Genomic DNA, 27,263 nt, shown 5'->3' on the forward strand with positions numbered 1-27,263 from the left:
AAACCAACTCCCACGCCTTTGTGACATTCAGAATGGAAGATATCCCTTTTTGGATTTTGGTTGCTAAGGTGCTCGACAATGGTTGCTAGGGCGTGGGCAGTAAGTGTTGAGGTGATTCAGGATTGGCTGTTTCCTGGCCCGAGTCAAACGAGCCCACCCTCATGTTTCTATGACACTTATATCCTGAGATATCCCTTTGATCTCTTTCAATGGAAGTCTATGGAACTTGTTGCTAAGGAGCTCTAAATGGTTGCTAGGGCGTGGCTTGATAGCTTCACAATGATCCTGAGAGACTGATTGGCCGTCTGAGTAAAATGAGCCCGCCCCCTTGTCTCTACGACACTGTGATCCAGAGTTATGTTCAATATAAAAGCGGTTTCTATGGTGTAGGACGGCCCATTTCATGGGCCGTCCTACACCATAGTAAGTCAATGGGGCAACTTTGGGCCCCTCCTGCCCCTCAGGGGTGCAACTTTTACCCCATTGTGTGGTATGTTCTTACAGAGCCTGTCAGCCTCTTCAAATGTGGCAAATTTCACGTTTCTGCGACATCCTCGTTCCGAGCTACGGCTCGTCAAAGTTTTTCGCAATGTTAAGTCTATGGGATTTTTTTGGGCCGTTTTTCGCCCCTGGGGCGACCATCGTACCCCCGATCTCTTAGAAAAGTCATAGCACACCATTCCCGAACAGGCCGCACGTTTTGACACCTCATTCATGGGTCTGTGACAAAAACTGCGGGAGGAGTAGCGCGTCAAAAAGTGGCCAGAAGAATAATAATAATTATAAGAAGAACTAGAATGTACATTTCCAGAAGAAAATGTGAAGTGGTGCTTGCAGTGGCAAAACTCGCCGCTCGGTTGCTAGGGTGTTGTTGGAGTTTGCTATGATGATGCAAGGCAGTTGCTAGGGTGTTCTGGGTGGTTGCTAGGTGGTTGCTAGGGTGTTCTGAGTGGTTGCTAGGGTGTTGCTAGGTGGTTGCTAGGGTATTCTGGGTGGTTGCTAGGGTGTTGCTAGGCGGTTGCTAGGGTGTTCTGGGTGGTTGCTAGGGTGTTGCTAGGTGGTTGCTAGGGTGTTCTGAGTGGTTGCTAGGGTGTTCTGGGTGGTTGCTAGGGTATTCTGGGTGGTTGCTAGGGTGTTGCTAGGCGGTTGCTAGGGTGTTCTGGGTGGTTGCTAGGGTGTTGCTAGGCGGTTGCTAGGGTGTTCTGAGTGGTTGCTAGGGTGTTGCTAGGTGGTTGCTAGGGTATTCTGGGTGGTTGCTAGGGTGTTGCTAGGTGGTTGCTAGGGTGTTCTGTGCGGTTGCTAGGCGGTTGCTAGGGTATTCTGGGTGGTTGCTATGGTGTTGCTAGGCGGTTGCTAGGGTGTTTTGAGTGGTTGCTAGGCGGTTGCTAGGGTGTTCTGGGTGGTTGCTAGGGTGTTGCTAGGCGGTTGCTAGGGTGTTCTGGGTGGTTGCTAGGGCGTTGCTAGGGTGTTCTGGGTGGTTGCTAGGGTGTTCTGGGTGGTTGCTAGGGTGTTGCTAGGTGGTTGCTAGGGTGTTTTGAGTGGTTGCTAGGCGGTTGCTAGGGTGTTCTGGGTGGTTGCTAGGGTGTTGCTAGGCGGTTGCTAGGGTGTTCTGGGTGGTTGCTAGGGCGTTGCTAGGCAGTTGCTAGGGTGTTCTGGGTGGTTGCTAGGGTGTTGCTAGGGTAATTTGGGTGGTTGCTGTGGTGTTACTAGGTGGTTGGTAGTTGTCAAAGATGGTTACTGTTGAGTTTGTAGCATTTTATTGGCATGATTTAGCACTTAGCTAATCAATATTAGCATGTAGCTATTCACTGCTAGTATGTGTAGCATGTAGCAAGTCCTGTTTGCTAGCATGAGTCAAAAGACCCAACCCCCATCTCTATACGATGTTCTGATGCAGAGATATTGGTCTTGCAAAACGGTTGCTAGGGTACTCTGTTTGGTTGCTAGGGAGTGGCTTGGCAGCTGCCAATCATGAAGCTCCAAAGTCAATGTGAATGTATAAACCAACCCCCATCTCTATACGATGTTCTGATGCAGAGATATTGGTCTTGCAAAATGGTTGCTAGGGTACTCTGTTTGGTTGCTAGGGAGTGGCTTGGCAGTTGCCAATCATGAAACTCCAAAGGCTTCTTGTCACTATGAATGATATAAACCAACTCCCACGCCTTTGTGACATTCAGAATGGAAGATATCCCTCATTGGATTTTGGTTGCTAAGGTGCTCGACAATGGTTGCTAGGGCGTGGCTAGGAAGTGTTGAGGTGATTCATGATTGGCTGTTTGCTGCCCCGAGTCAAACGAGACCACCCTCATGTTTCTATGACAATTCAGTCCAGAGATATCCCTTCGATCTCTTTCAATGGAAGTCTATGGGAGTTGTTGCTAAGGTGCTCTAAATGGTTGCTAGGGCGTGGCTTGATAGCTTCACAATGATCCTGAGAGACTGATTGGTTGTCTGAGTAAAATGAGCCCGCCCCCTTGTCTCTATGACACTGTGATCCAGAGTTATGTTCAATATAAAAGCGGTTTCTATGGTGTAGGACGGCCCATTTCATGGGCCGTCCTACACCATAGTAAGTCAATGGGGAAACTTTGGGCAGCTCCTGCCCCCCAGGGGTGCAACTTTTACCCCATTGTGTGGTATGTTCTTACAGAGTCTGTCAGCCTCTTCAAATGTGGCAAATTTCACGTTTCTGCGAAATTCACACTCTGAGCTATGACTCGTCAAAGTTTTTCGCAATGTTAAGTCTATGGGATTTTTTTGGGCCGTTTTTCGCCCCTGGGGCGACCATCGTACCCCCGATCTCTTAGAAAAGTCATAGCACACCATTCCCGAACAGGCCGCACGTTTTGACACCTCATTCATGGGTCTGTGACAAAAACTGCGGGAGGAGTAGCGCGTCAAAAAGTGGCCAGAAGAATAATAATAAGAAGAATAATAACTAGAATGTACATTTCCAGAAGAAAATGTGAAGTGGTGCTTGCAGTGGCAAAACTCGCCGCTCGGTTGCTAGAGTGTGGTACATTATTGCATACGAGCCAACAACTATGTCTGTACGATGTTCTGGTGCTGAGATATGGCTTATTCATGTGTTCAGGTGGTTACTAGGGTACTCTATATGGTTGCTATGGTGTGCTTATACAGTTTATTAGATGATATTAGAAGACTAGTTGACAGTCTGAGTCAAAAAAGCCGAACTCCACGTCTCTACGATTTTCTGGAGCTGAAATATAGCTTGTAAATGTTGTTTTATGGTTGCTAGGGTGGCATAAGTGGTTGCTAGGGCGTGGCCATGAAGTTGTTATGCCCCTACTTATTGGCTGCTTGATAGGCCGAGTCAAAAGAGCCCAACCCCAAGTCTCTGTGACCTTCTAGTCAAAAGATATGATCTCACAAATGTTGTGCCAATGTTAAGTCTATGGGAATTTTTTCGTCCGATTTATCGGCTGCTGAACAAACATCGTACAACCGATCACGTAGAAAAGTCATAGCACACCTCTCCTCAATGAGCCGGTCGATTTGACACCTCATTCATGGGTCTACGACAAAAAATGCGAGAGGAGTAGCGTGCCGAAGTTTTGTCTTGGTGAATAGTAATCACAATACTAGAATGTACATTTCCAGAAGAAAATGTGAAGTGGTGCTTGCAGTGGCAAAACTCGCCGCTCGGTTGCTAGGGTGCGATTAGCTAGTTTTTACCAAGATGCTAGCATGATTAGCATGTTGCTAGTATCATGCTAGCATGATTAGCATGTTGTTAGCATTATGCTAGCATTATTAGCATTTTGCTAGCATGATTAGCATGTTGCTAGCATGATGCTAGCATGATGCTAGCATGATTAGCATGATGCTAGCATGATTAGCATGTTGCTAGCATGTTGCTAGCATGATTAGCATGTTGCTAGCATAATGCTAGCATGATTAGCATGTTGTTAGCATCATGCTAGAATCATGCTAGCATGATTAGCATGTTGTTAGCATCATGCTACCAACATGCTAGCATGATTAGCATGTTGCTAGCATGATGCTAGCATGATTAGCATGTTGCTAGCATGATGCTAGCAAAAATAAGCATGTTGCAAACATGTTTTAGCTAGATGCTAGCATGATTAGCATATTGCTAGCATCATGCTAGCATGTTTAGCATGTTGCTAGCATGTTGCTAGCATGGTTGCTAAGGTGTTACTAGGTGGTTGCTAGGGTATTATGGGTGGTTGCTAGGGCGTTGCTAGGCGGTTGCTAGGGTGTTCTGGGTGGTTGCTATGGTGTTGCTATGCGGTTGCTAGGGTATTCTGGGTGGTTGCTAGGCGGTTGCTAGGGTGTTCTGGGTGGTTGCTAGGGTGTTGCTAGGGGGTTGCTAGGGTGTTCTGGTTGGTTGCTAGGGTGTTGCTAGGCGGTTGCTAGGCGGTTGCTAGGGTGTTCTGGGTGGTTGCTAGGGTGTTGCTAGGCGGTTGCTAGGCGGTTCTGGGTGGTTGCTATGTTGTTGCTATGCGGTTGCTAGGGTATTCTGGGTGGTTGCTAAGGTGTTTTGGGTGGTTGCTAGGCGGTTGCTAGGGTGTTCTGGGTGGTTGCTAGGGTGTTCTGAGTGGTTGCTAGGGTGTTGCTAGGTGGTTGCTAGGGTATTCTGGGTGGTTGCTAGGGTGTTGCTAGGTGGTTGCTAGGGTATTCTGGGTTGTTGCCAGGGTGTTGCTAGGCGGTTGCTAGGGTGTTCTGGGTGGTTGCTAGGGTGTTGCTAGGCGGTTGCTAGGGTATTCTGGGTGGTTGCTATGGTGTTGCTAGGCGGTTGCTAGGGTGTTTTGGGTGGTTGCTAGGGTGTTTTAGGTGGTTGCTATGGTATTCTGGATGGTTGCTATGGAGTTACTAGGTGGTTGGTAGTGTTCACATTTGGTTACTATAGAGTTTTTATAATGTTCATGGCATGATTTAGCACTTAGCTAATCAATATTAGCATGTAGCTATTCACAGCTAGCATGTTTAGCATGTTGAAAGTCCTGTGTGCCAGCATGAGTCAAAAGACCCAACCCCCATCTCTATACGATGTTCTGATGCAGAGATATTGGTCTTGCAAAATGGTTGCTAGGGTACTCTGTTTGGTTGCTAGGGAGTGGCTTGGCAGCTGCCAATCATGAAGCTCCAAAGTCAATGTGAATGTATAAACCAACCCCCATCTCTATACGATGTTTTGATGCAGAGATATAGGTCTTGCAAAATGGTTGCTAGGGTACTCTGTTTGGTTGCTAGGGAGTGGCTTGGCAGCTGCCTATCATGAAACTCCAAAGGCTGCTTGTCAGTATGAATGATATAAACCAACTCCCACGCCTTTGTGACATTCAGAATGGAAGATATCCCTTTTTGGATTTTGGTTGCTAAGGTGCTCGACAATGGTTGCTAGGGCGTGGCCAGTAAGTGTTGAGGTGATTCAGGATTGGCTGTTTGCTGCCCCGAGTCAAACGAGACCACCCTCATGTTTCTATGACAATTCAGTCCAGAGATATCCCTTCGATCTCTTTCAATGGAAGTCTATGGGAGTTGTTGCTAAGGTGCTCTAAATGGTTGCTAGGGCGTGGCTTGATAGCTTCACAATGATCCTGAGAGACTGATTGGTTGTCTGAGTAAAATGAGCCCGCCCTCTTGTCTCTATGACACTGTGATCCAGAGTTATGTTCAATACAAAAGCGGTTTCTATGGTGTAGGACGGCCCATTTCATGGGCCGTCCTACACCATAGTAAGTCAATGGGGAAACTTTGGGCCCCTCTTGCCCCCCAGGGGTGCAACTTTTACCCCATTGTGTGGTGTGTTCTTACAGAGCCTGTCAGCCTCTCCAAATGTGGTAAATTACACGTTTCTGCGACATCCTCGTTCCGAGCTACGACTCGTCAAAGTTTGACGCAATGTTAAGTCTATGGGATTTTTCGGCCGGTTTTTCGCCCCTGGGGCGAACATCGTACCCCCGATCCCTTAGAAAAGTCATAGCACACCATTCCCGAACAGGCCGCACGTTTTGACACCTCATTCATGGGTCTGTGACAAAAACTGCGGGAGGAGTAGCGCGTCAAAAAGTGGCCAGAAGAATAAGAAGAATAAGAATAAGAATAATAAGTATGCACAATAACACTAGTGTTGCTTTGCCATAGGCAAGCACCACTAACTAGAATGTACATTTCCAGAAGAAAATGTGAAGTGGTGCTTGCAGTGGCAAAACTCGCCGCTCGGTTGCTAGGGTGCGGTTAGCTAGTTTTTACCAAGCTGCTAGCATGATTAGCATGTTGCTAGTATCATTCTAGCATGATTAGCATGTTGTTAGCATTATGCTAGCATTATTAGCATGTTGCTAGCATGATTAGCATGTTGCTAGCATGATGCTAACATGATGCTAGCATGATTAGCATGATGCTAGCATGATTAGCATGTTGCTAGCATGTTGCTAGCATGATGCTAGCATGATTAGCATGTTGCTAGCATCATGCTAGCATGATTAGCATGTTGTTAGCATCATGCTAGCATCATGCTAGCATGATTAGCATGTTGTTAGCATCATGCTACCAACATGCTAGCATGATTAGCATGTTGCTAGCATGATGCTAGCATGATTAGCATGTTGCTAGCATGATGCTAGCAAAAATAAGCATGTTGCAAACATGTTTTAGCTAGATGCTAGCATGATTAGCATATTGCTAGCATCATGCTAGCATGTTTAGCATGTTGCTAGCATGGTTGCTAAGGTGTTACTAGGTGGTTGCTAGAGTATTATGGGTGGTTGCTAGGCGGTTGGTAGGGTGTTCTGGGTGGTTGCTAGGGTGTTGCTAGGCGGTTCTGGGTGGTTGCTATGTTGTTGCTATGCGGTTGCTAGGGTATTCTGGGTGGTTGCTAAGGTGTTTTGGGTGGTTGCTAGGCGGTTGCTAGGGTGTTCTGGGTGGTTGCTAGGGTGTTCTGAGTGGTTGCTAGGGTGTTGCTAGGTGGTTGCTAGGGTATTCTGGGTGGTTGCTAGGGTGTTGCTAGGTGGTTGCTAGGGTATTCTGGGTGGTTGCCAGGGTGTTGCTAGGCGGTTGCTAGGGTGTTCTGGGTGGTTGCTAGGGTGTTGCTAGGCGGTTGCTAGGGTATTCTGGGTGGTTGCTATGGTGTTGCTAGGCGGTTGCTAGGGTGTTTTGGGTGGTTGCTAGGGTGTTTTAGGTGGTTGCTATGGTATTCTGGATGGTTGCTATGGTGTTACTAGGTGGTTGGTAGTGTTCACATTGGGTTACTATAGAGTTTTTATAATGTTCATGGCATGATTTAGCACTTAGCTAATCAATATTAGCATGTAGCTATTCACAGCTAGCATGTTTAGCATGTTGAAAGTCCTGTGTGCCAGCATGAGTCAAAAGACCCAACCCCCATCTCTATACGATGTTCTGATGCAGAGATATTGGTCTTGCAAAACGGTTGCTAGGGTACTCTGTTTGGTTGCTAGGGAGTGGCTTGGCAGCTGCCAATCATGAAGCTCCAAAGTCAATGTGAATGTATAAACCAACCCCCATCTCTATACGATGTTTTGATGCAGAGATATAGGTCTTGCAAAATGGTTGCTAGGGTACTCTGTTTGGTTGCTAGGGAGTGGCTTGGCAGCTGCCAATCATGAAACTCCAAAGGCTGCTTGTCAGTATAAATGATATAAACCAACTCCCACGCCTTTGTGACCTTCAGAATGGAAGATATCCCTTTTTGGATTTTGGTTGCTAAGGTGCTCGACAATGGTTGCTAGGGCGTGGCTAGCAAGTGTTGAGGTGATTCATGATTGGCTGTTTGCTGGCCCGAGTCAAACGAGACCACCCTCATGTTTCTATGACAATTCAGTCCAGAGATATCCCTTCGATCTCTTTCAATGGAAGTCTATGGGAGTTGTTGCTAAGGTGCTCTAAATGGTTGCTAGGGCGTGGCTTGATAGCTTCACAATGATCCTGAGAGACTGATTGGTTGTCTGAGTAAAATGAGTCCGCCCCCTTGTCTCTATGACACTGTGACCCACAGCTATGTTCAATACAAAATCCCTATGTAATTTACCATAGTAGGAGAAACGCATGCATTTCATGGGCCGTCCTACACCATAGTAAGTCAATGGGGCAACTTTGGGCCCCTCCTGCCCCCCAGGGGTGCAACTTTTACCCCATTGTGTGGTATGTTCTTACAGAGCCTGTCAGCCTCTTCAAATGTGGCAAATTTCACGTTTCTGCGACATCCTCGTTCCGAGCTACGACTCGTCAAAGTTTTTCGCAATGTTAAGTCTATGGGATTTTTTTGGGCCGTTTTTCGCCCCTGGGGCGACCATCGTACCCCCGATCTCTTAGAAAAGTCATAGCACACCATTCCCGAACAGGCCGCACGTTTTGACACCTCATTCATGGGTCTGTGACAAAAACTGCGGGAGGAGTAGCGCGTCAAAAAGTGGCCAGAAGAATAATAATAATAAGAAGAAGAAGAAGAATAATAAGTATGTGAGATAACAATAGTGTTGCTTCGCCATAGGCAAGCACCACTAACTAGAGTGTGGTACATTATTGCATACGAGACAACAAACACGTCTGTACGATGTTCTTGTGCTGAGATATGGCTTATTCATGTGTTTGTATGGTTACTAGGGTACCCTAAATGGTTGCTATGGTGTGCTTATACAGTTTATGAGATGATATTTAAAGACTAGTTGACTGTCTGAGTCAAAAAAGGCAAACTCCATGTTTCCTCTATTTTCTGGAGCTGAGATATGGCTTGAATATGTTGTTTTATAGTTGCTAGGGTGGCATAAGTGGTTGCTAGGGCGGGAATATGAAGTTATTATGTCACTACTTATTGGCTGCTTGATAGGCCGAGTCAAAAGAGCCCAACCCCAAGTCTCTGTGACCTTCTAGTCAAAAGATATGATCTCACAAATGTTGTCCCAATGTTAAGTCTATGGGAATTTTTTCGTCCGATTTATCGGCTGCTGAACGAACATCGTACAACCGATCACTTAGAAAAGTCATAGCACACCTCTCCTCAATGAGCCGGTCGATTTGACACCTCATTCATGGGTCTACGACAAAAAATGCGGGAGGAGTAGCGTGCCGAAGTTTTGTCTTGGTGAATAGTAATCACAATACTAGAATGTACATTTCCAGAAGAAAATGTGAAGTGGTGCTTGCAGTGGCAAAACTCGCCGCTCGGTTGCTAGGGTGTGGTACATGATTGCATACGAGCCAACAAACATGCCTGTACGATGTTCTGGTGCTGAGATATGGTATTATTAGCATGTTGCTAGCATCAAACTGGTTGCTAGGGTATCCTGGGTGGTTGCTAGGCGGTTGCTAGGGTGTTCTGGGTGATTGCTAGGGCGTCGCTAGGCTGTTGCTAGGGTGTTCTGGGTGGTTGCTAGGGTGTTGCTAGGGTAATCTTGGTGGTTGCTATGGTGTTACTAGGTGGTTGGTAGTTGTCATAGATGGTTACTATGGAGTTTGTAGCATTTTCTTGGCATGATTTAGCACTTAGCTAATCAATATTAGCATGTAGCTATTCACTGCTAGCATGTGTAGCATGTAGCAAGTCCTGTTTGCTACCATGAGTCAAAAGAGCCAACCCCCATCTCTATACGATGTTCTGATGCAGAGATATTGGTCTTGCAAAACGGTTGCTAGGGTACTCTGTTTGGTTGCTAGGGAGTGGCTTGGCAGCTGCCAATCATGAAGCTCCAAAGTCAATGTGAATGTATAAACCAACCCCCATCTCTATACGATGTTTTGATGCAGAGATATAGGTCTTGCAAAATGGTTGCTAGGGTACTCTGTTTGGTTGCTAGGTAGTGGCTTGGCAGCTGCCAATCATGAAACTCCAAAGGCTTCTTGTCAGTATGAATGATATAAACCAACTCCCACGCCTTTGTGACATTCAGAATGGAAGATATCCCTCTTCGGATTTTGGTTGCTAAGGTGCATGACAATGGTTGCTAGGGAGGGGTTAGGATGTGTTGAGGTGATTCAGGATTGGCTGTTTGCTGCCCCGAGTCAAACGAGACCACCCTCATGTTTCTATGACTCTTATATCCTGAGATATCCCTTTGATCTGTTTCAATGGAAGTCTATGGAACTTGTTGCTAAGGAGCTCTAAATGGTTGGTAGGGCGTGGCTTAATAGCTTCACAATGATCCTGAGAGACTGATTGGTCGTCTGAGTAAAATGAGTCCGCCCCCTTGTCTCTATGACACTGTGACCCACAGCTATGTTCAATACAAAATCCCTATGTAATTTACCATAGTAGGAGAAACGCATGCATTTCATGGGCCGTCCCACACCATTGTAAGTCAATGGGGAAACTTTGGGCAGCTCCTGCACCCCAGGGGTGCAACTTTTACCCCATTGTGAGGTATGCTCTTACAGAGCCTGTCAGCCTCTTCAAATGTGGCAAATCACACGTTTCTGTGAAATCCTCGTTCGGAGCTATGAGTCGTCAAAGTTTGTCGCAATGTTAAGTCTATGGGATTTTTTGGAAGTTTATTCGCCCCTGGGGCGAACATCGTACCCCCGATCTCTTATTAAAAGTCATAGGACACTTCTCTTCAATAGGCTGCACGATTTGATGCCTCATTAATGGGTCTGTGACAAAAGCTGCAGGCGGAGGAGTGCGCCAAAAATTTTTCCCGGAATAGTAAATGCTGTACTAGAAAATTTTCAATGGGAAAAATTTGGGCAGCTCCTGCCCCCAAGGGGTGCAACTTTTACCCCATTGTGAGGTATTTTCTTACAGAGCCTGTCAGCCTCTTCAAATGTGGTAAATCACAGGTTTCTGAGAAATCCGAGCTCTGAGCTATGACTCGTCAAAGTTTTTCGCAATGTTAAGTCTATGGGATTTTTTTGGGCCGTTTTTCGCCCCTGGGGCGACCATCGTACCCCCGATCCCTTATAAAAGTCATAGCACACCATTCCCGAACAGGCCGCACGTTTTGACACCTCATTCATGGGTCTGTGACAAAAACTGCGGGAGGAGTAGCGCGTCAAAAAGTGGCCAGAAGAATAATAATAAGAAGAATAATAATAAACCACCAATGGGGGTCAATGGGGAAAATTTGGGCCCCTCCTGCCCCCCAGGGGTGCAACTTTTACCCCATTGTGAGGTATTTTCTTACAGAGCTTGTCAGCCTCTTCAAATGTCGCAAATCACACGTTTCTGTGAAATCCTCGTTCGGAGCTATGAGTCGTCAAAGTTTGTCGCAATGTTAAGTCTATGGGATTTTTTGGAAGTTTGTTCGCCCCTGGGGCGAACATCGTACCCCCGATCGCTTTTAAAAGTCATAGCACACCTCTCCTCAATAGGCCGCACGTTTTCATGCCTCATTCGTGGGTCTGTGACAAAAGCTGCGGGAGGAGTAGCGCGTCAAACTTTTTGAAAAAGCAATAGTAATAGTGTTGCCTTGCTTTCAGCAAGCACCACTAACTAGAATGTACATTTCCAGAAGAAAATGTGAAGTGGTGCTTGAAGTGGCAAAACTCGCCGCTCGGTTGCTAGAATGTGGTACATGATTGCATACGAGCCAACAACCATGTCTGTACGATGTTCTAGTGCTGAGATATGGCTTATTCATGTGTTTGTATGGTTACTAGGGTACCCTATATGGTTGCTATGGTGTGCTTATACAGTTTATGAGATGATATTTAAAGACTAGTTGACAGTCTGAGTCAAAAAAGTCGAACTCCATGTTTCTACTATTTTCTGGAGCTGAAATATGGCTTGCAAATGTTGTTTTATGGTTGGTAGGGTGCAGTAAGTGGTTGCTAGGGCACGGCTATGAAGTTATTATGTCAGTAGTTATTGGCTTCTCTATGGGCTGAGTCAAATGAGCCCAACCCCAAGTCTCTATGACCTTCTGGTCAAAAGATATGATCTCACAAATTTTTTGCCAATGTTAAGTCTATGGGACTTTTTTTGGCAAATGTTTCGCCCGCCGGACGAACATCGTACAACCGATCGCTTAGAAAAGTCATAGCACACCTCTCCTCAATGAGCCGGTCGATTTGACACCTCATTCATGGGTCTACGACAAAAGGTGCGGGAGGGGTAGCGTGCCGAAGTTTTATCTGGGTGAATAGTAATCACAATACTAGAATGTACATTTCCAGAAGAAAATGTGAAGTGGTGCTTGCAGTGGCAAAACTCGCCGCTCGGTTGCTAGGGTGTGGTACATTAATGCATACGAGCCAACAACCATGTCTGTACGATGTTCTGGTGCTGAGATATGGCTTATTCATGTGTTCAGGTGGTTACTAGGGTACCCCATATGGTTGCTATGGTGTGCTTATACAGTTTATGAGATGATATTTAAAGACTAGTTGACAGTCTAAGTCAAAAAAGCCAAACTCCATGTTTCTACAATTTTCTGGAGCTGAAATATGGCTTGGAAATGTAGTTTTATGGTTGCTAGGGTGCCCTAAGTGGTTGCTAGGGCATGGCTATGAAGTTATTATATCACTACTTATTGGCTTCTTGATAGGCCGAGTCAAAAGAGCCCAACCCCAAGTCTCTATGACCTTCTGGTCAAAAGATATGATCTCACAAATTTTGTGCCAATGTTAAGTCTATGGGACTTTTTTCGGCCAATTATTTGCCCCTGGGGCGAACACCGTACCCCTGATCGCTAAGAAAAATCATACCACACCTCTCCTCAATAATCCGCACAATTTGACGCCTCAATCAGGGGTGTGTGATGTCGGCGTGTATTTTTTAACAGATAATTACTGTGGAGTTTTTATTTGGAGTTTTTATAGAGTTTTATAGAGTTTTTATAGAGTTATTTAGTATGGCACGAGGCCTGCGGCCTCGTGCCTATCACCCACGGTTGCTAGGGTGCTGTAACTGGTTGCTATGGTGTGGCTATGAAGATGTTAGGCCATTACTTATTGGCTGCTTGATAAAATAAATCCTCTGAGGGAGAGAGAGAGAGGGCCTGACAGCAGGGCTGTCAGGCCCTTTTCTGTGGGTGTGTGTGAAAGTGACAGTTGAGATTTAAATCTCTGAAAATTCCGCAATGTTAAGTCAATGGGATTTTTTTGGCCGCTTTTTCGTCCGCTGTGCGAACATCGTACACCCGATCGCTTAGAAAAGTCATAGCACACCATTCCCGAACAGGCCGCACGTTTTGACACCTCATTCATGGGTCTGTGACAAAAACTGCGGGAGGAGTAGCGCGTCAAACTTTGTCCAGAATAATAATAATAAAAACTAGAATGTACATTTCCAGAAGAAAATGTGAAGTGGTGCTTGCAGTGGCAAAACTCGCCGCTCGGTTGCTAGAGTGTTGTACATGATTGCATACGAGCCAACAACCATGTCTGTACGATATTGTGGAGCTGAGACATGGCTTATTCATGTGTTTGTATGGTTACTAGGGTACCCTATATGGTTGCTATGGTGTGCTTATACAGTTTATGAGATGATATTTAAAGACTAGTTGACAGTCTGAGTCAAAAAAGCCAAACTCCATGTTTCTACTATTTTCTGGAGCTGAAATATGCCTTGGAAATATAGTTTTATGGTTGCTAGGGTGCCCTAAGTGGTTGCTAGGGAACGGCTATGAAGTTGTTATATCACTACTTATTGGCTTCTTGATAGACCTAGTCAAAAGAGCCCAACCCCAAGTCTCTATGACCTTCTGGTGAAAAGATATGATCTCACAAATTTTGTGCCAATGTTAAGTCTATGGGACTTTTTTTGGCCGATTTATTCGCCCGCCGGACGAACATCGTACAACCGATCGCTTAGAAAAGTCATAGCACACCTCTCCTCAATGAACCGGTCGATTTGACACCTCACTCATGGGTCTACGACAAAAGGTGCGGGAGGAGTAGCGTGCCGAAGTTTTGTCTAGGTGAACAATAATCACAACACTAGAATGTACATTTCCAGAAGAAAATGTGAAGTGGTGCTTGCAGTGGCAAAACTCGCCGCTCGGTTGCTAGAGTGTGGTACATGATTGCATACGAGACAACAAACACGTCTGTACGATGTTCTGGTGCTGAGATATGGCTTATTCATGTGTTTGTATGGTTACTAGGGTACTCTATATGGTTGCTATGGTGTGCTTATACAGTTTATGAGATGATATTTAAAGACCAGTTGACAGTCTGAGTCAAAAAAGGCAAACTCCATGTTTCTTCTATTTTCTGGAGCTGAAATATGGTTTGGAAATAAAGTTTTATGGTTGCTAGGGTGGCATAAGTGGTTGCTAGGGCATAGCCATGAAGTTATTATGTCACTACGTATTGGCTTCTTGATAGGCCGAGTAAAAAGAGCCCAACCCCAAGTCTCCATGACCTTCTGGTCAAAAGATATGATCTCACAAATTTTGTGCCAATGTTAAGTCTATGGGACTTTTTTCGGCCAATTATTTGCCCCTGGGGCAAACACCGTACCCCCGATCGGTAAGAAAAGTCACAGCACACCTCTCCTCAACAATCCGCACAATTTGACGCCTCACTCAGGGGTCTGTGATGTCGGCATGTATTTATTTACAGATAATTACTATGGAGTTTTATATGGAGTTTTTATAGAGTTTTTATTGAGTTATTTAGTATGGCACTCGGCCTGCGGCCTCGTGCCTATGGCCTACGGTTGCTAGGGTGCTGTAACTGGTTGCTAGGGTGTGGCTATGAAGATTTTAGGCCATTACTTATTGGCTGCTTGATAAAATAAATCCTCTGAGGGAGAGAGAGAGGGCCTGACAGCAGGGCTGTCAGGCCCTTTTCTGTGGGTGTGTGTGAAAGTGACAGTTGAGATTTAAATTTCTGAAAATTCCGCAATGTTAAGTCAATGGGACTTTTTTGGCCGCTTTTTCGTCCGCTGTGCGAACATCGTACACCCGATCTCTTAGAAAAGTCATAGCACACCATTCCCGAACAAGCCGCACGTTTTGACACCACTTTCATGGGTCTGTGACAAAAGCTGCGGGAGGAGTAGCGCGCCGAAATTTTGTCCGGAAGAAAAATAAGAATAATAAGTATGGACAATAACAATAGTGTTGCCTTGCTTTCAGCAAGCACCACTAATTAGAATAAGAACTAGAATGTACATTTCCAGAAGAAAATGTGAAGTGGTGCTTGCAGTGGCAAAACTCGCCGCTCGGTTGCTAGGGTGTGGTACATGATTGCATACGAGCCAACAAACATGCCTGTACGATGTTCTGGTGCTGAGATATGGTATTATTAGCATGTTGCTAGCATCAAACTGGTTGCTAGGGTATCCTGGGTGGTTGCTAGGCGGTTGCTAGGGTGTTCTGGGTGATTGCTAGGGCGTCGCTAGGCTGTTGCTAGGGTGTTCTGGGTGGTTGCTAGGGTGTTGCTAGGGTAATCTTGGTGGTTGCTATGGTGTTACTAGGTGGTTGGTAGTTGTCATAGATGGTTACTATGGAGTTTGTAGCATTTTCTTGGCATGATTTAGCACTTAGCTAATCAATATTAGCATGTAGCTATTCACTGCTAGCATGTGTAGCATGTAGCAAGTCCTGTTTGCTACCATGAGTCAAAAGAGCCAACCCCCATCTCTATACGATGTTCTGATGCAGAGATATTGGTCTTGCAAAACGGTTGCTAGGGTACTCTGTTTGGTTGCTAGGGAGTGGCTTGGCAGCTGCCAATCATGAAGCTCCAAAGTCAATGTGAATGTATAAACCAACCCCCATCTCTATACGATGTTTTGATGCAGAGATATAGGTCTTGCAAAATGGTTGCTAGGGTACTCTGTTTGGTTGCTAGGTAGTGGCTTGGCAGCTGCCAATCATGAAACTCCAAAGGCTTCTTGTCAGTATGAATGATATAAACCAACTCCCACGCCTTTGTGACATTCAGAATGGAAGATATCCCTCTTCGGATTTTGGTTGCTAAGGTGCATGACAATGGTTGCTAGGGAGGGGTTAGGATGTGTTGAGGTGATTCAGGATTGGCTGTTTGCTGCCCCGAGTCAAACGAGACCACCCTCATGTTTCTATGACTCTTATATCCTGAGATATCCCTTTGATCTGTTTCAATGGAAGTCTATGGAACTTGTTGCTAAGGAGCTCTAAATGGTTGGTAGGGCGTGGCTTAATAGCTTCACAATGATCCTGAGAGACTGATTGGTCGTCTGAGTAAAATGAGTCCGCCCCCTTGTCTCTATGACACTGTGACCCACAGCTATGTTCAATACAAAATCCCTATGTAATTTACCATAGTAGGAGAAACGCATGCATTTCATGGGCCGTCCCACACCATTGTAAGTCAATGGGGAAACTTTGGGCAGCTCCTGCACCCCAGGGGTGCAACTTTTACCCCATTGTGAGGTATGCTCTTACAGAGCCTGTCAGCCTCTTCAAATGTGGCAAATCACACGTTTCTGTGAAATCCTCGTTCGGAGCTATGAGTCGTCAAAGTTTGTCGCAATGTTAAGTCTATGGGATTTTTTGGAAGTTTATTCGCCCCTGGGGCGAACATCGTACCCCCGATCTCTTATTAAAAGTCATAGGACACTTCTCTTCAATAGGCTGCACGATTTGATGCCTCATTAATGGGTCTGTGACAAAAGCTGCAGGCGGAGGAGTGCGCCAAAAATTTTTCCCGGAATAGTAAATGCTGTACTAGAAAATTTTCAATGGGAAAAATTTGGGCAGCTCCTGCCCCCAAGGGGTGCAACTTTTACCCCATTGTGAGGTATTTTCTTACAGAGCCTGTCAGCCTCTTCAAATGTGGTAAATCACAGGTTTCTGAGAAATCCGAGCTCTGAGCTATGACTCGTCAAAGTTTTTCGCAATGTTAAGTCTATGGGATTTTTTTGGGCCGTTTTTCGCCCCTGGGGCGACCATCGTACCCCCGATCCCTTATAAAAGTCATAGCACACCATTCCCGAACAGGCCGCACGTTTTGACACCTCATTCATGGGTCTGTGACAAAAACTGCGGGAGGAGTAGCGCGTCAAAAAGTGGCCAGAAGAATAATAATAAGAAGAATAATAATAAACCACCAATGGGGGTCAATGGGGAAAATTTGGGCCCCTCCTGCCCCCCAGGGGTGCAACTTTTACCCCATTGTGAGGTATTTTCTTACAGAGCTTGTCAGCCTCTTCAAATGTCGCAAATCACACGTTTCTGTGAAATCCTCGTTCGGAGCTATGAGTCGTCAAAGTTTGTCGCAATGTTAAGTCTATGGGATTTTTTGGAAGTTTGTTCGCCCCTGGGGCGAACATCGTACCCCCGATCGCTTTTAAAAGTCATAGCACACCTCTCCTCAATAGGCCGCACGTTTTCATGCCTCATTCGTGGGTCTGTGACAAAAGCTGCGGGAGGAGTAGCGCGTCAAACTTTTTGAAAAAGCAATAGTAATAGTGTTGCCTTGCTTTCAGCAAGCACCACTAACTAGAATGTACATTTCCAGAAGAAAATGTGAAGTGGTGCTTGAAGTGGCAAAACTCGCCGCTCGGTTGCTAGAATGTGGTACATGATTGCATACGAGCCAACAACCATGTCTGTACGATGTTCTAGTGCTGAGATATGGCTTATTCATGTGTTTGTATGGTTACTAGGGTACCCTATATGGTTGCTATGGTGTGCTTATACAGTTTATGAGATGATATTTAAAGACTAGTTGACAGTCTGAGTCAAAAAAGTCGAACTCCATGTTTCTACTATTTTCTGGAGCTGAAATATGGCTTGCAAATGTTGTTTTATGGTTGGTAGGGTGCAGTAAGTGGTTGCTAGGGCACGGCTATGAAGTTATTATGTCAGTAGTTATTGGCTTCTCTATGGGCTGAGTCAAATGAGCCCAACCCCAAGTCTCTATGACCTTCTGGTCAAAAGATATGATCTCACAAATTTTTTGCCAATGTTAAGTCTATGGGACTTTTTTTGGCAAATGTTTCGCCCGCCGGACGAACATCGTACAACCGATCGCTTAGAAAAGTCATAGCACACCTCTCCTCAATGAGCCGGTCGATTTGACACCTCATTCATGGGTCTACGACAAAAGGTGCGGGAGGGGTAGCGTGCCGAAGTTTTATCTGGGTGAATAGTAATCACAATACTAGAATGTACATTTCCAGAAGAAAATGTGAAGTGGTGCTTGCAGTGGCAAAACTCGCCGCTCGGTTGCTAGGGTGTGGTACATTAATGCATACGAGCCAACAACCATGTCTGTACGATGTTCTGGTGCTGAGATATGGCTTATTCATGTGTTCAGGTGGTTACTAGGGTACCCCATATGGTTGCTATGGTGTGCTTATACAGTTTATGAGATGATATTTAAAGACTAGTTGACAGTCTAAGTCAAAAAAGCCAAACTCCATGTTTCTACAATTTTCTGGAGCTGAAATATGGCTTGGAAATGTAGTTTTATGGTTGCTAGGGTGCCCTAAGTGGTTGCTAGGGCATGGCTATGAAGTTATTATATCACTACTTATTGGCTTCTTGATAGGCCGAGTCAAAAGAGCCCAACCCCAAGTCTCTATGACCTTCTGGTCAAAAGATATGATCTCACAAATTTTGTGCCAATGTTAAGTCTATGGGACTTTTTTCGGCCAATTATTTGCCCCTGGGGCGAACACCGTACCCCTGATCGCTAAGAAAAATCATACCACACCTCTCCTCAATAATCCGCACAATTTGACGCCTCAATCAGGGGTGTGTGATGTCGGCGTGTATTTTTTAACAGATAATTACTGTGGAGTTTTTATTTGGAGTTTTTATAGAGTTTTATAGAGTTTTTATAGAGTTATTTAGTATGGCACGAGGCCTGCGGCCTCGTGCCTATCACCCACGGTTGCTAGGGTGCTGTAACTGGTTGCTATGGTGTGGCTATGAAGATGTTAGGCCATTACTTATTGGCTGCTTGATAAAATAAATCCTCTGAGGGAGAGAGAGAGAGGGCCTGACAGCAGGGCTGTCAGGCCCTTTTCTGTGGGTGTGTGTGAAAGTGACAGTTGAGATTTAAATCTCTGAAAATTCCGCAATGTTAAGTCAATGGGATTTTTTTGGCCGCTTTTTCGTCCGCTGTGCGAACATCGTACACCCGATCGCTTAGAAAAGTCATAGCACACCATTCCCGAACAGGCCGCACGTTTTGACACCTCATTCATGGGTCTGTGACAAAAACTGCGGGAGGAGTAGCGCGTCAAACTTTGTCCAGAATAATAATAATAAAAATTAGAATAAGAACTAGAATGTACATTTCCAGAAGAAAATGTGAAGTGGTGCTTGCAGTGGCAAAACTCGCCGCTCGGTTGCTAGGGTGTGGTACATGATTGCATACGAGCCAACAAACATGCCTGTACGATGTTCTGGTGCTGAGATATGGTATTATTAGCATGTTGCTAGCATCAAACTGGTTGCTAGGGTATCCTGGGTGGTTGCTAGGCGGTTGCTAGGGTGTTCTGGGTGATTGCTAGGGCGTCGCTAGGCTGTTGCTAGGGTGTTCTGGGTGGTTGCTAGGGTGTTGCTAGGGTAATCTTGGTGGTTGCTATGGTGTTACTAGGTGGTTGGTAGTTGTCATAGATGGTTACTATGGAGTTTGTAGCATTTTCTTGGCATGATTTAGCACTTAGCTAATCAATATTAGCATGTAGCTATTCACTGCTAGCATGTGTAGCATGTAGCAAGTCCTGTTTGCTACCATGAGTCAAAAGAGCCAACCCCCATCTCTATACGATGTTCTGATGCAGAGATATTGGTCTTGCAAAACGGTTGCTAGGGTACTCTGTTTGGTTGCTAGGGAGTGGCTTGGCAGCTGCCAATCATGAAGCTCCAAAGTCAATGTGAATGTATAAACCAACCCCCATCTCTATACGATGTTTTGATGCAGAGATATAGGTCTTGCAAAATGGTTGCTAGGGTACTCTGTTTGGTTGCTAGGTAGTGGCTTGGCAGCTGCCAATCATGAAACTCCAAAGGCTTCTTGTCAGTATGAATGATATAAACCAACTCCCACGCCTTTGTGACATTCAGAATGGAAGATATCCCTCTTCGGATTTTGGTTGCTAAGGTGCATGACAATGGTTGCTAGGGAGGGGTTAGGATGTGTTGAGGTGATTCAGGATTGGCTGTTTGCTGCCCCGAGTCAAACGAGACCACCCTCATGTTTCTATGACTCTTATATCCTGAGATATCCCTTTGATCTGTTTCAATGGAAGTCTATGGAACTTGTTGCTAAGGAGCTCTAAATGGTTGGTAGGGCGTGGCTTAATAGCTTCACAATGATCCTGAGAGACTGATTGGTCGTCTGAGTAAAATGAGTCCGCCCCCTTGTCTCTATGACACTGTGACCCACAGCTATGTTCAATACAAAATCCCTATGTAATTTACCATAGTAGGAGAAACGCATGCATTTCATGGGCCGTCCCACACCATTGTAAGTCAATGGGGAAACTTTGGGCAGCTCCTGCACCCCAGGGGTGCAACTTTTACCCCATTGTGAGGTATGCTCTTACAGAGCCTGTCAGCCTCTTCAAATGTGGCAAATCACACGTTTCTGTGAAATCCTCGTTCGGAGCTATGAGTCGTCAAAGTTTGTCGCAATGTTAAGTCTATGGGATTTTTTGGAAGTTTATTCGCCCCTGGGGCGAACATCGTACCCCCGATCTCTTATTAAAAGTCATAGGACACTTCTCTTCAATAGGCTGCACGATTTGATGCCTCATTAATGGGTCTGTGACAAAAGCTGCAGGCGGAGGAGTGCGCCAAAAATTTTTCCCGGAATAGTAAATGCTGTACTAGAAAATTTTCAATGGGAAAAATTTGGGCAGCTCCTGCCCCCAAGGGGTGCAACTTTTACCCCATTGTGAGGTATTTTCTTACAGAGCCTGTCAGCCTCTTCAAATGTGGTAAATCACAGGTTTCTGAGAAATCCGAGCTCTGAGCTATGACTCGTCAAAGTTTTTCGCAATGTTAAGTCTATGGGATTTTTTTGGGCCGTTTTTCGCCCCTGGGGCGACCATCGTACCCCCGATCCCTTATAAAAGTCATAGCACACCATTCCCGAACAGGCCGCACGTTTTGACACCTCATTCATGGGTCTGTGACAAAAACTGCGGGAGGAGTAGCGCGTCAAAAAGTGGCCAGAAGAATAATAATAAGAAGAATAATAATAAACCACCAATGGGGGTCAATGGGGAAAATTTGGGCCCCTCCTGCCCCCCAGGGGTGCAACTTTTACCCCATTGTGAGGTATTTTCTTACAGAGCTTGTCAGCCTCTTCAAATGTCGCAAATCACACGTTTCTGTGAAATCCTCGTTCGGAGCTATGAGTCGTCAAAGTTTGTCGCAATGTTAAGTCTATGGGATTTTTTGGAAGTTTGTTCGCCCCTGGGGCGAACATCGTACCCCCGATCGCTTTTAAAAGTCATAGCACACCTCTCCTCAATAGGCCGCACGTTTTCATGCCTCATTCGTGGGTCTGTGACAAAAGCTGCGGGAGGAGTAGCGCGTCAAACTTTTTGAAAAAGCAATAGTAATAGTGTTGCCTTGCTTTCAGCAAGCACCACTAATAATAAGTATGCACAATAACACTAGTGTTGCTTTGCCTTTGGCAAGCACCACTAATAAGTATGTGAGATAACAATAGTGTTGCTTCGCCATAGGCAAGCACCACTAATAATAAGTATGTGAGATAACAATAGTGTTGCTTCGCCATAGGCAAGCACCACTAATAAGTATGTGAGATAACAATAGTGTTGCTTCGCCATAGGCAAGCACCACTAATAATAATATTAAGTTTAAGTACAACATCAGTAAGTTGGCTCTCACAAGCCAACTTAATTAAGTTTAAGTACAACATCAGTAAGTTGGCTCTCACAAGCCAACTTAAAAATGCACCTAAAATTAAAATATGTGGCTGACTAAACAAAAAAAGGAACAGTAGGTGTGGCGTCAGGTCTTTGTGAGATGTTTATTACAAATAAAAATGAAAATATGGAGCGGATAGAGTGTGAGGGTCATTGTTGCCCGTCAGCTGCTTCCGACTCTGGGGTCCACTTAACTGGATCCCTCACTGATCTTGGTGCACCTCGGACAAAGAATAGAGAATATATGAGAAAGAATATATGTTCATATAATCTAACGGCAGCTCTGATGAGGTGAGCCCTAGTGATCGCTGTCACTGCACTGTCACGAGCAAAGGTAGTCACTCCACGAATCATGCCAGTTGTTTTTTCCTATCTCAGATCTTTTTTCATAAGTTATGCTGCCATATTATTCCATTAATTGACTATAAATATATTTCTAGGCTTATGAAACCTGTAACCGATGCATTGCCGCAATGTTTTCATTGCCTGCTTTATTCTATCTGTCTCTCTGCACAGTAGTTTATAAAGATAGGTGACATTTTACAAGTTTATTTCCTTTATCGGCAAGAGATACTTATGTCAGAGAGGGAGTTTCTGGTAGTCAATAAAAAAGGAAATGGAATATTAACATTGTTGCTGTTTAATTACAATGGCGAATACATCATGGCAGAGAAAATTAATCACAGATGAAGGTTTTAATCATAGGTAAGAATTTGAATTCCTGATTTGTTAATCTGTGTAAAAATGAGTGGTGCAACACAACTCGATTATAAATAAAACCCAGATCAACAAATCATTGATTAGCTCTAAACTTTGCTTAATTTAAACCTTAATGGTGCAACCCACCAAAATGCCCGGTTTAAGTCTAGTCACTAGAGATGCACCGATTACAATTTTCTAGGCCGATTCCGATTTCCGATTTTTCAGAGTTTGACCTGCCGATACCGATTTTAGCCGATTCCGATTTCATTTTTTCTAACCACTTTAGAGCACACACAAATATTTATTTTCTCTCTTTTCTTTAGTAGAACATTTTCCATAGAACATTTTTTAACAGTAATCGCTATAAAATAGGACTATATAAATGACTCCTGGTGTGGGAAATTCACACACATCTAAAGTGCAGTGTTATGGAAGAACCATTTCCTTCTTTTCACATCCAATATCCAACAAAAATAATGTGTTCATTTCAAAAAGAAAATTCATTTTCTTTTCAGACATATACTCCAGTTCTTGTTAAAACACACCAGACATGCACTTTTGTGTGAAATCATATTTATTTTGTCCATCAAAAGTGTGCTTTCTCTTTAATTGAGCGTGATCAGTGCAGCAAAAATAGACTCTGCGCCGAAACCCGCGCTTCACCGCTTCTCCTGCTGAATGCACTCATTGATTAACATGCACGCCGGAAATAATACGCGCTGCTCACGTTTGCGGTGTGAAACGGCCGTAATTCACGAGGTTTCCTACATGTGCGTTCCGTGTGCACGTGTGATGCTGATGTTGCGCGATGTTAATCATGCGGCGCCCGAGTGCATTTGACCGGCATAAAATCGGCATATGTCAGACTGACCGGCCGGTCGCCGATCACGTGAAAATCGGCCAATTCTGGTCACCAGCCGATCAATCGGTGCATCTCTACTAGTCACAGACTAAAACTCATGTTTGAGCTGATTTAACTGGTAGTAACTTGTACTGACATACCTTATATATATATATATAAATCTGTGCAATTGTTTTTTTCCTCAAGATTCACACCAGTAATGTTTTTTTCTAAGGCATGGTTATAAAAGCTACTTAAATGTCCTAATTTATCTAAGGCCTAATTCTGGCTTAATCTAGGCCTTAATGTTTTAAGTAATTATTTGCTGTTGATTTCATGATAAATAATCAAATGTCCTCAATTTATTTTTAAGTCTGCATGCATTAATGTAATATAATAATTAGGGGTGTGACGGTTATTATATAACCGTGAGACCGACGGTTATAGTTGAACACCATCATTAGAACTCTATAACCGCCAAAACCGTGTTATTAAAATGTCTTGCAGATAAGGTTATATAGGCTACTAATATCAGTGTTGGGGAGTAACGGAATACATGTACCGCTGTTACGTATTCAGAATACAAATTATGAGTAGCCTAACTGTAGTCTCCACAGAACATAAAATATTCATTTTATTTTTAGTGTTCGCATTTATGAGGAAAAAACAATGTTTCGGACGTGACAGTTCTCCGTTACGGACGTGACCGCTCTGAAAAGCATTAAAACTTTTCACAGAGACATCAAACAGAAAGCACAAAACCTTTCTTTAAAGTGAATTTCGTTTTGTATTAATTGTATCTTAATTTTAATCAATGTTTCATCAACCAATTGCCTGGATTTAATAAATAAGAAGTAAATATAAGCAGACGATAGATAATCACGAAACGGAGGCGCCGGCGCGTGAACTGGAGCTCGTCTCATAAATGAACCGAAACTCAGCATATAAGGTAGCCTACTTGCCTCACAGTCACAGACATGTCTACTTTTAAACAGAACAATTCAAGAAATTTAAATTTAAATTTTACATAAACGTAGAGCAAGTAGCTAATCAGTGTCTGCTCGTTTTCGCAAAGCCCCGCCCCCTCCCCCGACGACGGTTATGTTACGAACTGTCACATTTGACTCACTTCATAACCGTCATCACCAATTCTGAAACCGGCACACCCCTAATAATAATGTAATATAAAAGAAACTGCATGTATTGTTAATATAAAGGAAGTATTAGCAAAATGCTATTGAAATTCATTTTAGATGTAGCATGTCACACCACAGCAAATGTCAACATAAAGTATTTTATGTCAAATACCCACATACTGGTCAAATAAGTACTAACATCTACTGTACAGGTCCTTCTCAAAAAAAATAGCATATTGTGATAAAGTTCATTATTTTCCATAATGTAATGATAAAAATTAAACTTTCATATATTTTAGATTCATTGCACACCAACTGAAATATTTCAGGTCTTTTGTTGTTTTAATACTGATGATTTTGGCATACAGCTCATGAAAACCCAAAATTCCTGTCTCAAAAAATTAGCATATCATGAAAAAGGTCCCTAAACGAGCTATTAACCTAATCATCTGAATCAACTAATTAACTCTAAACACCTGCAAAAGATTCCTGAGGCTTTTAAAAACTCCCAGCCCGTTTCATTACTCAAAACCGCAATCATGGGTAAGACTGCCGACCTGACTGCTGTCCAGAAGGCCATCATTGACACCCTCAAGCAAGAGGGTGAGACAGAAAGAAATTTCTGAACAAATAGGCTGTTCCCAGAGTGCTGTATCAAGGCACCTCAGTGGGAAGTCTGTGGAAAGGAAAAAGTGTGGCAAAAAACGCTGCACAACGAGAAGAGGTGACCGGACCCTGAGGAAGATTGTGGAGAAGGACCGATTCCAGACCTTGGGGGACCTGCGGAAGCAGTGGACTGAGTCTGGAGTAGAAACATACAGAGCCACCGTGCACAGGCGTGTGCAGGAATTGGGCTGCAGGTGCCGCATTCCCCAGGTCAAGCCACTTTTGAACCAGAAACAGCGGCAGAAGCGCCTGACCTGGGCTACAGAGAAGCAGCACTGGACTGTTGCTCAGTTTTGCATGTCATTCGGAAATCAAGGTGCCAGAGTCTGGAGGAAGACTGGGGAGAAGGAAACGCCAAAATGCCTGAAGTCCAGTGTTCAAGTACCCACAGTCAGTGATGGTCTGGGGTGCCATGTCAGCTGCTCTGGTGTTGGTGCACTGTGTTTTATCAAGGGCAGGGTCAATGCAGCTAGCTATCAGGAGATTTTGGAGCACTTCATGCTTCCATCTGCTGAAAAGCTTTATGGAGATGAAGATTTAATTTTTCAGCACGACCTGGCACCTGCTCACAGTGCCAAAACCACTGGTAAATGGTTTACTGACCATGGTATTACTGTGCTCAATTGGCCTGCCAACTCTCCTGACCTGAACCCCATAGAGAATCTGTGGGATATTGTGAAGAGAAAGTTGAGAGACGCAAGACCCAACACTCTGGATGAGCTTAAGGCCGCTATCGAAGCATCCTGGGCCTCCATAACACCTCAGCAGTGCCACAGGCTGATTGCCTCCATGCCACGCCGCATTGAAGCAGTCATTTCTGCAAAAGGATTCCCGACCAAGTATTGACTATTGAGTGCATAACTGAACATAATTATTTGAAGGTTGACTTTTTTTTTGTATTAAAAACACTTCTTTTATTGGTCGGATGAAATATGCTAATTTTTTTGAGACAGGAATTTTGGGTTTTCATGAGCTGTATGCCAAAATCATCAGTATTAAAACAATAAAAGACCTGAAATATTTCAGTTGGTGTGCAATGAATCTAAAATATATGAAAGTTTAATTTATATCATTACATTATGGAAAATAATGAACTTTATCACAATATGCTAATTTTTTTAGAAGGACCTGTATATGACCCTGTTTATCACTGTCTCCATGTGATGGTCCTCGTGTTTAGCCTGCAGTAAGATCGAGCTGAAAAGGAAACTGATCCAGGACCAGCAGGAGCAGATCCAGGCCTTGAAAAGCAGCGTAAACGAGATTCGTGGAGAAAAGCTCCTGATCTCCAGCAACATGCAGAAGCGTCAACAGTTGGAGGAGCAGTGTGTGGAGTTCTCCACTGAAATCCAGACGCTCCAACGAGACATTCGAGTGAGCAGCGCCTCTCCACTTTAATGTGCCTTTCATTCATACTGAGAAAAGTTCCCTTTCATAGGTTCACTTGACACTCCGTCATTAGCTGACATTATCGAAACAGGTGTGACGATTGTCTGAAACCTGTATAGAATCACACCAATTCATTGGCTGATTGTGCTTGCACCTTTCACTAAGGCATGTGTCACCAGTGCTTTAAAAGGATGTGATCATGGCATCACTCCTTAGATTTCTCTTCTTCAGAAATCTGAGCCATATACCCCCGGTTTCACAGACAAGGCTAAAGTCTTGTTCCAAACTAAAATGCATGTTTGAGCTGTTTTAACTCAAAGCAACTTGCTCTGATATATCTTTAAATATGTCAGTGCCATTGTTTTGTCTCAAGATGCACACCAGTAATGTTTTTTCTAAGGCATGTTTATAAAAGCTACCTGAGTGTCCTAAATTAACTAAGGCCTAATCCTGACTTAATCTAAGCCCTGTCTATGAAACCGGGCCGCAGTGTGTTTCTTCTGATTTGAATGGATTCATCGTGTTTGGTGGCCTTCAACAAGTAGATTATTATCCTCTGGGTGAACACAATGGCATTTCGTAAGTATATGTGGCTCTGTGTCCTTTTTTTATTACGAGCGAGGACTCGCATGATAAGTGCTCGGGCTGCATTTAAGGACTTGTCAGCACTGCAAGAATTTTAAAATCAAAGTGTTTTTTTCTGAGGAAAGAATGATTGGAAATTCCCCGCTAACTA

General features: G+C 44.2%; 1 protein-coding gene across 1 annotated transcript in view; it reads left to right on the top strand.

Moving 5' to 3' along the window:
• Nucleotides 1–27,263, top strand: part of rad50 (RAD50 homolog, double strand break repair protein) — a 140,412-nt gene that overhangs the window by 89,758 nt on the left and 23,391 nt on the right. The window contains exon 17 of the mRNA XM_056239157.1: nt 26,319–26,512. Within this exon, the coding sequence (XP_056095132.1) occupies nt 26,319–26,512 (194 nt within the window). The remainder of the gene's footprint in view (nt 1–26,318; nt 26,513–27,263) is intronic.

This window comes from Rhinichthys klamathensis, unplaced genomic scaffold (genome assembly GCF_029890125.1).
Source record: "Rhinichthys klamathensis goyatoka isolate OS25496 unplaced genomic scaffold, OSU_Roscu_1.1 h1tg000554l_1, whole genome shotgun sequence".
In the NCBI taxonomy this organism is placed as follows: Eukaryota; Metazoa; Chordata; class Actinopteri; order Cypriniformes; family Leuciscidae; genus Rhinichthys; species Rhinichthys klamathensis.